The sequence below is a fragment of the Lingula anatina genome, chromosome 5 (assembly GCF_051362555.1).
Source record: "Lingula anatina isolate TDL-2025a chromosome 5, LinAna3.0, whole genome shotgun sequence".
NCBI lineage: Eukaryota > Metazoa > Brachiopoda > Lingulata > Lingulida > Lingulidae > Lingula > Lingula anatina.
Genome location: NC_141771.1, coordinates 21,896,294 through 21,909,183, shown reverse-complemented (window position 1 = coordinate 21,909,183; position 12,890 = coordinate 21,896,294). Strand labels below are relative to the sequence as shown.

General features: G+C 37.2%; 1 protein-coding gene across 1 annotated transcript; it reads right to left on the bottom strand.

The window, feature by feature from the left end:
- Window positions 1-7,054: 7,054 nt before the first annotated feature.
- On the bottom strand, window positions 7,055-10,969 carry LOC106158182 (protein Mis18-alpha-like). Its single transcript, XM_013534073.2, has 5 exons — window positions 10,729-10,969; window positions 10,288-10,351; window positions 9,944-10,066; window positions 8,101-8,200; window positions 7,055-7,721 (listed from the first exon to the last, which is right to left on the bottom strand). The coding sequence occupies exons 1-5, from the start codon at window positions 10,886-10,888 to the stop codon at window positions 7,521-7,523; spliced, it is 648 nt and encodes a 215-aa protein (XP_013389527.2). The 5' UTR covers window positions 10,889-10,969; the 3' UTR covers window positions 7,055-7,520.
- Window positions 10,970-12,890: the final 1,921 nt, after the last annotated feature.

Sequence of the window (12,890 nt, the reverse complement as noted above, 5' to 3'; positions counted from 1 at the left end):
TCACTCTATCATGGATGGAACTTCTAAGCTATTAATGTTACGCAGACTAATTGATATCCTAAACGCCGCCATGTTGGGTGTGTCTTGTGAGGATGGCGATGCCGTGATGCTCCAGCCAGCTTTGGAAGATCTCTTGCCACAAGATGAAATGGCATTTAGTTGGCGAGATTATCTCCATGTAGTAAAGGCAAAGTTTATACAGTGGTTTCCCAGCAAGAGTCTTTATATGAAGCGATTCCCGCCACCGGTTGCAATAGATGATGACACGTACACAAAGACAGTAGCAGTTGAATTTTCAATTTCAGAAACGGATAGAATTCTAGCGAAATGTAAGGAACATTGGACAACTGTCCATGGTGCCTTCTTTGCTGCTGCATCCATGGCCATAGCAAATATGATAAATGATGGAAAACCACCCAGCGTTTTGAACATAGGTTCTATTCACGCTGTTAACATGCGGCGTTTTCTTCCACCGGAATTAAACGCTGCCTTTGGCATTTTAAATTGGGTACCTGCTGTCACCATAATGACCCCGACAACTGTCACGTATTCCGCCTTCTGGAAACTTGCAAAGGATGCAACCCAAATTGTTCACTCCGCACTTAGAAATGGAGAGGTCACGCAGTCTTATAAAATAGATAAATACATTGGTGACGACAGAGTAAAACGCATCCTAGCTAATCCGGATTGTACAATGGAATTCATGACGTCCAATATTGGTGATTGCGACAAGTTATGTCCTCCTGGTAGATACGACGACGAGGTCCACGCTACAAGAATTGTCTCGTCCACCGCATCGCGTAGGTATCCTGCGCCTTTTGTGCACTATCTGCACAAATTCCGAGGTCGATTCTGCTACAATCTAGACTACTGCACCAACAGGGTGAGAGGTACGAACGCCAAAAAATACGCTGAACTGACTGTGGAGTTGATGAAGATGGCAGCAGGAGACGTATAGACATAGAGATAATTGAAATTAAAAGGTTGTCTGTTTTGCCCTATTTTTATTTGAGATAAAATCTATTAAGCAACTGAGTCAAAATAGGCCTTAGACAGCATGGGGCAGAGAAGGACGAAAATGCAGCTTAAGGGGTGTACTAGTATGTGAGACTGGCTTCTGGTACAATATATCGTCGTGGCGTGCAAAACGAACAATAGCAAAATTTCAAAAACAATAAAAGAACTTCCAAAATCAACAGATGGGTGCATCAACACGCACACATTCACACACACACACACACACACACACACACACACTGTTTTCTATTGGGGAGCTGAAACACACTCTGGCGGCGGTCATGTTGAGAGACCGCTTAGAACAAAAGAAATTATTATCGTACGTCTATAAGGCCACGTAAGATAGCTTATACCATACATATCTTTAAATACTTTACACATTTTATATTATAGAATGCGAAAAACATAACATAATTTGTCAGGGAGTGACCAGCAAACACTGAACGCTTTCATAACGTTACCATAAAGCATATATAATAAAAAAAAACATTACGGCAACGTTAAAATAAATTTATAAAAAGTTCTGTCTTTTTTGGGGGAGATAACTGTTTAAATGAACATTTTGAATTAGCAAACCTCTTTTGCTACATGCCAAGTAGCACTAGTACCCAACAGTAATGGAAATCTGGACATTGATACCTTATACTGATTGAACAAAATCAAAGACCTGCATCCTGCATCACATTACACATGTTAAGGTGAAGGTGTTAACTGTGTGAATGGGATGATCTCTATAATTTATCTCATGTAATCAAGAGCTTAGCAATGATGATTTCATGTATTATCCATGCAATAAGCGTTGTCCAGTGATTAAAAAATGACCATGTGTGATGAAATGCACACGATATCCTTATATTTTCGAACACGGGGCTCTTTTTATTAATTTTACATATAGGTGAAATTTGTTGAAAAAGTCAGTTTAGGATAGGGTCAGGTGCCAAGACGACGGATGAGAAGTTTATGAAATTATTGACATAAAGAACAAGGTAAACACTATGGAAATTGTAAATTATTTAATGAAAATAAACATATATTCGGAAAACTTGACTTATTTCATCACCAAAGAGTTTACGCAGCCGAAAACCTGTGTATCAACAGTTAACTTATAGAATCATTCTGAAACATTCATGAAGTCTTTATAAAGATCGTTGCTGAGGTAATTTTTTCATTTTGTTTTTAACTTATCACTATTAGCCTACTTTGCCTACCCAGTATGTCGTCATCAGGATTGTAAACTGTTGTTAACTATTGAAAGAAAATGAAAATTTAGGGGAATTTAATATATATATATGAATGCAGCAAGCCCAGTAATTGGGAGGTTTTTTAATTCCTCGAAATGTGAAAGGAAGTGACAATGACCCTGTGTTTAGGTCTTGTCGGTGACTTCATGTAGAAGACCGTGAGACATTTCAAGAGCGAAATCTGCACAGAAAAAGTAAATAAAAATGACACTGTTATATTTCCATTCCCTTATCGTTAAAAAGTAAACAAAGGAAAGGCGACAAAATCAAGAATCTATCACTCTGACTTTCATGTTATATTAAAAATTTCACTGCTCAAAATTGCAAAGCTCGCCGCAGCATAGAATCCTGACACCACCGATAAAATATCTGTTGTGGAACGCTTTACTATAATTACAAAAATAGTAGTAATAATAAAATAATGAATTCTCCTTTGAAAGGTTCCCTTCTTTGTGTGTGTTACTCGTGAAAGCCACTTTTTATTTCCCAAGATGCGTGAACCCGTTCGGGGTCATGCCGATACTCCCCCGCACCGTTACTCCCCCGCACCGATACTCCCCCTTAGTAAATTTTTGCATTATGCACATCGATACGACCTCACACCGTTACTCCCCCGCACCGATACTCCCCCGCGTTGTTGTTTCCTCGCACCGTTACTCCCCCGCACCGATTCTCCCCCGCATCATTACTCCCCCTATGCAATTTTGACGAAACTGAGGATCGAGTAACAGAGTCAATCCTCCATTTAATTATACAGGTTAGGGTCAGTCTAGGTAAGTGGATCAAAATCTACGACCCGTTTAAGTCCAAATTTTGCGGAGAATCTCATGTACACGTACCACGCAAGTCCTTTATGCGAAATTTCGAGTTCGCACGTATGTAAGCACGTACGGAGGATATTGAACATTTCCAATAGATTCTACGAATAATCTGCGGACAGCGAGGCCGCAAGCGTAATTTGCTCCCTTTCTAAGGAGTTTGCGATTGGTTTGCAAGTGAGACTTGCCTGGTCCAAGATGCACGCCGCAAGAAATGAAGGAGAAAGAGCCCTTTGCGTGTTGAGTACGGCGCACGCCCTCACATCTATAACGAACAAAATCGAAAACACGACGTGACTGCGAGTATAAAAGGCGTGCTCACGACGCATGCTCGTGTCTCGACAATTTCGTTGTGCAACAATTTTCAAAATTTTTGAATTTTGCTCAATTTAGATTCTAATCTAATTCAGATTCAAAAGATAAGGGAAAGAAGCTTAAAGAGCAGAAAAGAAGGTTGGAGGAAAAAGACAGAAAACGAACCGCTTTAGCACTTCTTTTTTATTACTTAATAATTTTACGAATTCATCGTTGCCAAAAAAAAAAAAAGACATAGCTACATACTGTAGACCTACGTACTGTCAAGCTGCACACAAAGTCTGAGATTGACTTCGTGTAACGTTCTTTATTTTTCCCAATATATTTCGAATAAAATTAGTCAATTCTGGGTCCCAAGAGGGTGGTGCATCTTGAAAAAAAAAGCATTATAGAAAGTGTTGTAAATTACGAATGGGGTTTACAAAGCCAAGGGAATCTATATATATGCCTTAGGGGAGTAGTGTTTTTGCGGAGTATCGGTACGCGGGAGTATCAGTGCGGGGAGTATCGGTGCGGGGATGTAAAGAAGTGGGGGAGTATCGGTGCGAGGGAGTATCGGTGCGAGCTTGGACCTAGGTCCAAGGTGCGAGGGAGTATCAGTGCGGGGGAGTATCGGTGCAGGGATGTAAAGAAGCGGGGGAGTATCGGTGTGGGGGAGTATAGGTACGTAACCAAACGTTCAGCGTGATTGGAGATGCAGCCCAATTCTTTGTCTCGTGAATGCAGCTAGTCCGAAGGTTCATTGGTCCGAATGTTCACTACAGAACCTTCGGACCAATGAACCCTTGATTAAAAAACCGATCAAAATGTTACCGTTTTTCGGACCAATGAACCTTCGGACCAACGAACCTTCGGACTATCGAGACGCCCCCTTTTTATGCCTCGTCTTTCGTAAACTGAAGTCATTACGTTCTGTGTTTCGTGCTTTTCAATGAAATGTGAATAAAATTTTATTTGGTGTAATTTGTGATTAGATAAATTTATTTTCCGTATCCCCAAACTATGATCACGATTTATTATTATTTGAAGTTTTGTATTTTTTCTTTTTTTGTGATTTTTTAAAGAAAATTTTCAAACATTAGCAACTTCGAATTCAGTGTCTTACTCTGAACTCCCATGGGCCTGGGACCCTGTGTCACCTGGCATATACACAGTCACCACAATGCCTTTGAAAGTGTCATGAAATGAAATAGACTAAATAACTATTTGGTGCATTTTTGCCAGAAGTACAGGAAAAGGAAGACTATATGCTACTGCATAATCATGTCAAACTGTTTTTTTTTTTAATCTAATAATCTTTAGATTTTTTTCTTTTTTAGATTTTAGATAAGTAGATAAATAATGTTGGCTATGTTCAGTTTCACATCCTGCTGTATATAAATGGGTTGAGCACTTTTCATGGTTATGCAACATTAAATAGTAAAAACGACTGCCTGGTTTGGCAGAAATAGTGGCATCTACCAAGATTAAGGGACGCATTTATGCAGTGGTGTATATGTCTTTGGAAATGAGTGTCCAGTGTGGATATTTTAAAGTTGCACAAGTCAGTTAAAGTGACAACCAAGCTAGGATTCTTTAGGACCCTATGCAGTGGCAGATTTAGAGGGGGGGGGGGGGGGCAAGGGGGTTCTGACCCCCCCCCCCCCTTCATTTTCTGAAAAATATATCACACCAATATTCCCCTCTTGAAATTACAACATGGAATATCTGGATCATAGTTATAAACCATACCAAAGGGCATTGTTTGCCCTCCAAAACACCAAAAAATTTCCAGGGCCCTTGAGCAGGCCCGAACCCCACACCAAGGGACTATAGTTGTCTTAGCATCCGAGGCCTGTTGTTCCGGACCCCCCCCCCCCCCCCCCCCCCCCCCCCCCCCCCCAAATAAAATAATCCTGGATTAGCCCCCTGCCTATGGAGTCCTGATCAAAATGAAAAAAATCAAATCTTACATGTAGGTCTGGGACAATTACCAGGTTACTGTATTGGAGGTATGGGAGTGACCCCTCAACTTTATAATTTCAGTGTCACTCAAGTTTTATTAATATTAAAACCATATATCCATCACATCAAGGAATAAGTTAGCCTCAGTGCCTTCAATAGTTACAAAGAGTAGTTGGTTTGGAAATTTTAAAGTCAAGAAGTGCCAACTGAATTTCAGTTAAAATTTCAGTCATTGCTACTAGTGATTAGTAATTATTTTCATTTTATGTAATATAAAAATATATATATTTAATTTAGGCATTCAGTTACTTAAGATAGGGCTCATAAAAACCTGGGCATTTTTTTATGAAGAAAACTTGACTGCTACTGGTATCATGCCTGCTGTTTGAGCTAGAGGCACTGGCTGAGATGGCCTCTTGCTCCATATGTAAAGAAATGATTATTTCACTTTTTTTGAACCACTACCAAAAAATATGAGACAAAATACAAATTAAAGGTTTATCCTGAGGATAAGCAGTGTTAAATGTGCAATGCTCATAAAAATGTGGTAAATTTTTGAAAAAATAAACTAAAATATGCAGTTATTTTAGGAGACTCATATTTTTACATCAGAACACGGCATTTACCAAAGATATGACCCATTTTTGAGGTTTTCTTAAAAGATCCCACCTTAGTGTGTGAAGTGGCTGTCCACAGATGTATTCAAGAATTTAATTAGTAAATATCGAGAACAAATCAAGACTTTGTTTTTAAAGAAAATTTTCATTTTATTTGCTCCTTCATGTTGTTTACAGGAATGGAGAACACAGACGTATAACTAAAGATTTGAAGTAGGCTGCTAAGTAAATGTCTGCAATGATCTAGTTAACTGAGAACTCTAAAGAACAGGCCTAAGACAATCTTCCAGATTGTGACTAAGTCTCAACAGTTAAACTAATTGGTGGTAGCTACAAACAACAAATTACCTTTGTCTTTTGAACCGATTTAGCTTTGACTGATTCAAGTCACTTTCATGAAATAATATAACATGATAACTCTTTGAATATGATAAGGAAAACATGCTTACAAGAATTTATCTAAGAAATTAATTGGACTGAATTCAAAACCTACACAAATATTTATGAAATCACAACTGATTTTTTTTTTCAATTTGTGAGTACTTCTTCACTTTTCTTTTAACAAAGTTCAATTATTTATGGATCTCATAACAGACTAAAAACTTGCACTAACAAGACGTTCCACTTAAAACTAGTAAGTATTGTAAAAAACAACTGTTTTAACATCTTTGAAACGCGTGTCAATGATCCAATTTATCTTCGACTGATTCAAGTAACCTTTATGAAACAAAACAGTTTGCAAATCATAAGCAAGATGTGCTTACATATCAAAGTTTGTTCTAAGACATGAATTAACGACTGAAAAAAGTGTTCACTAGACACTCAACATAAATAATTCTAAAATGCTGAACTATTTGAACATTTGTGAAGACTTCTTCACTTTTCTGTAAACACTGTTCAACAATTTATCTCATTAATTACAGACAGAACCAGTATTCACTGGGATCTCAACTCGAAATCAACATATATTTGTAAAAGACAACTGATCATAGTAACATCTGTGAAACATGCTTTGAACAATCAACCAGAAAGTGAATTATCTGTTCTAAATACAAGTTGCAAAACAAACTGATGATAAAAAAACACAAATTACCTTCAACTTTAAATTTAATGTATAATCTACAAATTCTTCAAAAGACCCGACTTTCCCTTAAAGACCTGCACTTACCAGAGACAACTTGTTCTGAACTTCTAGTAAAACAACTGAACACAAGTCATATAAAAAAGGCATTCATTTCAAAGTCAGATCAATTAAAAGCACTCAGTGACAACAGAAGTGCTGTAATTACAGACCGAGAACTAGCATTCATCTGATGCTAAACTGAAACCATAAAATATTTGTAAATCAAATGTCTGATTTAAAATCTGTGAAACTTTCACATTTCTTTCATCACAGTCCAGATAATGAATATGGCACTAATTACATAATGAGAACTAGTGTTCACTAGATCCTCAACTTAATAATTTTCTTTAAAAAACTGTTGTCATATTTGTGAAGACTCCTTCACTTGGAACAAAACAAGTGTTCTTGACAAGCAATCCTCAAAGAAACAACAAGTGAATCCTCCTTACTCCTGTTCACTGGCTTGGTAACCAATGTATTTTTCTGATCTCTGTTTCTTGGTGATCGGCTGCACCGGGCCACTAGAGGGCCCTGGAACCTGCGGCAGAACGACGACGGTGTTGTCAGCAGGAGGTCTTGAGGCAGGTGGGAGACCTTTCTCCAAGGTGTTGATTCTTTCATTCATGGCGACAAAAATGCCCTGCATCTGAAATAATAGTCAGACAAGAAATATTTTATGCATTGCATTGCCTTAAATGTATATTAACTTTACAGCATCTCTTATATACATATCAAACAAAGTTATTCTTGACAAAGGAGAGGAGATTCATAAAACACATCTCAATCCACCACGTATGGACTTTCATAGTAATATATGCATATTACTAAATGTAAGACAACTATCCAATTTTATAGAGATATATTTGAAAACAATAAGAAACAACGCACTGAATTCCTTTATAAATCAATATATAATGACAGATAGGTATAAGAACCACAAAAAAGCTACAGCTGAAGACCCACAGATTGCTTACACATGTAATTACACAAAAGAAGCACCTTTTTCCGTCAAGATGCATGCTCACCTTCTGGAACTCCATGACCACATCTCTGTAAGACGGCACTGGAGAGTTGTCCACAGGTTTGTCTGGCAGAGGTGTCACCTTGCCACTGGCCAATTCATAACTAACAAAAAACATCATCAAAATGTAATTTTTTATTTATTTTTTTATTTTATTTACTTATTTATTTATTTATTTTTATTTTATTTTTTATTTTTTTCCTAGCAGTAAAGTTGTAAAGAAGATGATTCACTTTATGTCTCAATAACCAAACAGGCATGGAGAAACACTGCTCCTACATGATCTATGTACAGAATCCACTTCACGTCTTGTCATTAATTTTATCTCCCACCTGTGTATGTTTTTATGTCCCTTTCCTCAGGACAAGGCACACTCTCATGTTAACTTAGGGACCATTCCCAGACCCCACGCTACTGAAGCTGCTAGGGGGCAAATAATTATCGTTTAGCAGCTTCATTTAAGCCACTGAAGCTGAAAGCAATATAGCAAGGAACTCCTCGTAAATTGATAGTTTCAATGGGATTGAGCCCTGTGAAAAGTAGGACCAACTGTTCTTGAAGTAGACCGAGGAAACCGATCTTAGGGACCATTCCCACAGATATTTGGATCAATTTATCTCCCTTGGGAGTTTCACTAAATTGCTGTCAACCTGACCAGCTTAGTCTGTCACACCTAATAAAGCTGTAAGGGGGTAATTATCTTTACCCCCTAGCTGCTTCTGTAGGCCTGACAAACATTTAAGCCAGCTAGTTGACAGCAATTTAGTGAAACTCCCCAGGTAGTTAGATCGATCCAAATGGATCGATCTAGAAATGGGAACCTAGTCTTAGTACTATAGCAACAATGAGCTGGCACGTAGGGCTTAGAAAAGTAAAATTGCAATTCTTTTTTAAGTTCTTTCCAATGTATCAAAAATCAAACTAAAAAAATCTTACAGAGCCATATATGAACACTTGTGGCTAAAAACACTACACAAAACTGGCTGAGGTGGGGGTCGGGGAGGTGCTGCAGCCCTTAATTTTCCCTTATTGAAAGTTGTGAGCTAGGTCATATGTCAGATGTCTTCTCAACAGCTATATCTAATACAAGCGATTTCAGACACCAGTCAATTGTCAACTCAACAACAATATCTAAGACAAGCAATTTCAGACACCAGTCAAATGTCATCTCAACAACAAAATCTAAGACAAGCAATTTCAGACACCAGTCAAATGTCATCTCAACAACAATATCTAAGACAAGCAATTTCAGACACCAGTCAAATGTCATCTCAACAACAATATCTAAGACAAGCAATTTCAGACACCAGTCAAATGTCATCTCAACAACAATATCTAAGACAAGCAATTTCAGACACCAGTCAAATGTCATCTCAACAACAATATCTTACACCCCATTTCCGTAGATTAGATCGACCTACTTTAGATCGACCTAACTCCCTGGGGGTTCACGCTAAATAGCTGTCAGCCGGGCGGACATGAAAGTTAATTACCCTCTTACAGCTTGTAGTAGGCGGGACGGACATTTAACTCTGATTATCTGAATGTAATCTAGTGCGTCTCCCCGAGGGGATAGATCGATCTAAAATCTATGGGAATAGAGCCTAAGACAAGCAATTTCAGACACCAGTCAAATGTCATCTCAACAACAATATCTAAGACAATCAATTTCAGACACCAGTCAAATGTCATCTCAACAATAATATCTAAGACAAGCAATTTCAGACACCAGTCAAATGTCATCTCAAAACACTACGTAACACAATTTCAGACACCAGTCACCTCTACAACAAAATGACACTTAATTGGCTTTAGTTCATATATGCCTCCTTTAAAGTTCTGCTTACTTTGTGACTTTGAAGACATCAAAACTAAATGTCTCCCTGAGAAAGTCCAGCTCCTTGGGTGTTGTCTTGTACACTTGACCAAGGATCCTCTTGCACTTCAGACACCTAGCCCTCACATAGGTGCTGGAAATAAAATATGCAATGAAAATACATCTTTATAGATTGCAAACATGAACAGAAAAAAAATTACAGTTTCCATCATTTTGGCTCAGAATAAGGTCTTGAAACAATATTCCAATTTACATGAAAAGAAAAATCTAAGGTTTGCTTTTAAATTCTATATCCTGAAAATGCACAAAAACAATGACTGATTCCTTATAAAAACTATAGAAATATCAGCTGACCTTCCTACATCTTCACCATCTGTAGAAGACACCAGATTGTTCCCCTGGTAGACATTGTTGGCAGCTGGAATGTTAGGACAATATTGATAATATCACTGTACCACATTGCAATTGACTTATTATGACCTTTTCACAAACACCAGGAATTATTCCTACTTCTATGGGCTCATTCCCAATGAAACGATCTGTCAACCTGATTGCATTCAGCGAGAGTAACTACGGAGTTGGATCGATGCACGTGGAACAAGATTCATTGGGAATGAGCCCCAAATCTTTGATCATAATACAATTAACAATTCCCATTTCCAGGCGACTTTTGAATGAATCAAATTATTACATTGCAGAGAACCCTAAATTAAAGAAATCTCTGTAAACTGGTGATAAAAAATAAACGTCTGACAACTGCTAAGTGAAAAAAAAACTGAAAACTGCAAACTTTACCTGCCAGAACCATGATCCCAATATCACGGTGCGTTCCAATGTAAGAGGACGAGTCTCCAATGATTGCATTGCACCCTGAACACTGGAATACAATAAGGTCCGAATTTCTTGCTCCTCCTGAGGTTTGTTGCGAAGTGCTGGCAGTGCTCTCACTATCCATGTTGACCACGTGCTTCAAACTACTGCGACGATCCCGCTTTCCTCTGAATGTTGACAACTCAATGACTGTTTCGAATTTTTGATCACTTGAATAATAGTAAAACTGTGCTTATGAACAAAACACTAACTTTTTTCCATTATTGTAATATAATTTTATCATCATATTGGTATGTTAGATTGAACATTTGAATCAGTCCAAATAGAAATATTTAATCGAGACTAAAATTCTAACGAAATATTTAGAAAATGTTCCGGATGTGCGCAGTGTAAAATGCGTACTTGTAGTTGTTTGTTGACGGAAGAAGTGACACAACACGTTTTTGACGGAGGGCGTACAAAGTAGGCTAGGATTTTTTGTTAAAGTTGAATGATGAACTATCACATATTCATTGAGTTAATATACCTTCTGTTCATACGTTATTGTTGATTTAGTTAAACCTTATTTTAATCGTTAATTTTAGTTTTAGAGTGCATATCATCGAGTCTTCATGGCGCGCAGTGTGAAAATGAAATATTGAATGGAGCTTCAGAAACTGCACTTTTAGAACTTTCACCTGTCACGTTAGATCTGACTTTCACACTAACAAATTGGCCTAACACAACCGCTTTGTTTCCGTATTGGCAGGTTTAAAGGTTGGTGTGTGAGATATGAGTTGATAGTACCACCTGCAGGCATGGTTGTCCAGAGTTAACACTGGTAAAAGCACAAACCTTTCAACCCTTTCAACAATGACAGTTGACAGAGAGGGAGATTTCCTAGCGCGCCCTATGGTTCCCACAAAAATGTTTCTTTTCCTTTCAAAAACTTTTTGTGAAATTTTAATTTTTTTCACATATTGGCATTTTTAAGGTGTGATTATAAACTTCCATGGGCTTGAAGACCATTGTAAGTCACATTTTCTGAGTATTCATGATACTTCTGTTATATCATTTTAAAAAATGGGGGTCATTATGCTGTTAAGCATTACGTAATATTACATGAAAATCGAAGAAAACCCTATTTTGGGCACTTCCGCCATTATGATCACTGAAGGAAAACCATGTTACCTATGATTCTCAAACCTACGGAAAAGATTCATGGGACTGAAATGTAGCTTGAGTTGTAAAAGCAGTATGAATGCATCCTTTTTTCCGGAAGCTTTTCAGTTCTTTGTGAAATTTTTATTTTTCACATATTGGCATGTTCATTGTGGGACTCCCATGGGCATAAAGCAGTATGGTACCCGTATGTACGTTTTCTCATTGTCAGCATTATTTATAGTAGATAGTTAAAATTTTGTGGTGATTATGTTGTTAATCATTATGTAATATTGCATGAAAATTGTCAAAAAACCTACTATGTGCACTGCTGCCACAAACATTATGCAAAGAAAACTAAACTGTTACTTAATGTGTGCTATTGGACATTTGGGACAGAAGTGGACATCCATGAGGGTGTTTTAAAAATTATAATGATGTGGGGGTACACAATCTAATACAGTAATAAAAACTTGCAGTAAAATGTAATTAGCAATTGACATTTTTTTATCTGCATTCTAAAAGGAGAAGGAGAGAAATTGTTTTAATATACTTCTGTCCCAAATGTCCAACAGCACACCCTCAGAAAACGATGTTTTCTCAGTATATATATAATGACTAAATGTTCAGTAATGCATCTGATTAAAACTTATATTTTTTATAATATACAGAATTCCATTTCTCAAGTGCTGTTAAAGAAGCGACAGAAATGTCCAGCAAAATGCCTTAATGGTGAGTTTTCCTATATTTCGTATCCTTTTATAAGTGTAACTATCACATTACATAAAATTTAATCTTTTCAATTTTTTTATGATTTCAATTTAATCCAATAAAATTCAGCAAATTTTTGTTGAATAAAGGCAGCAGTTTTGTTAATTTCATTGCAAGCTTAATTGCTATGTTAATTTGTAGTCCAATAATGGTATTGAAATGTTGCATATTAAAATGTATAGAATGATGTTATAGAAATAACTGTAACACATATC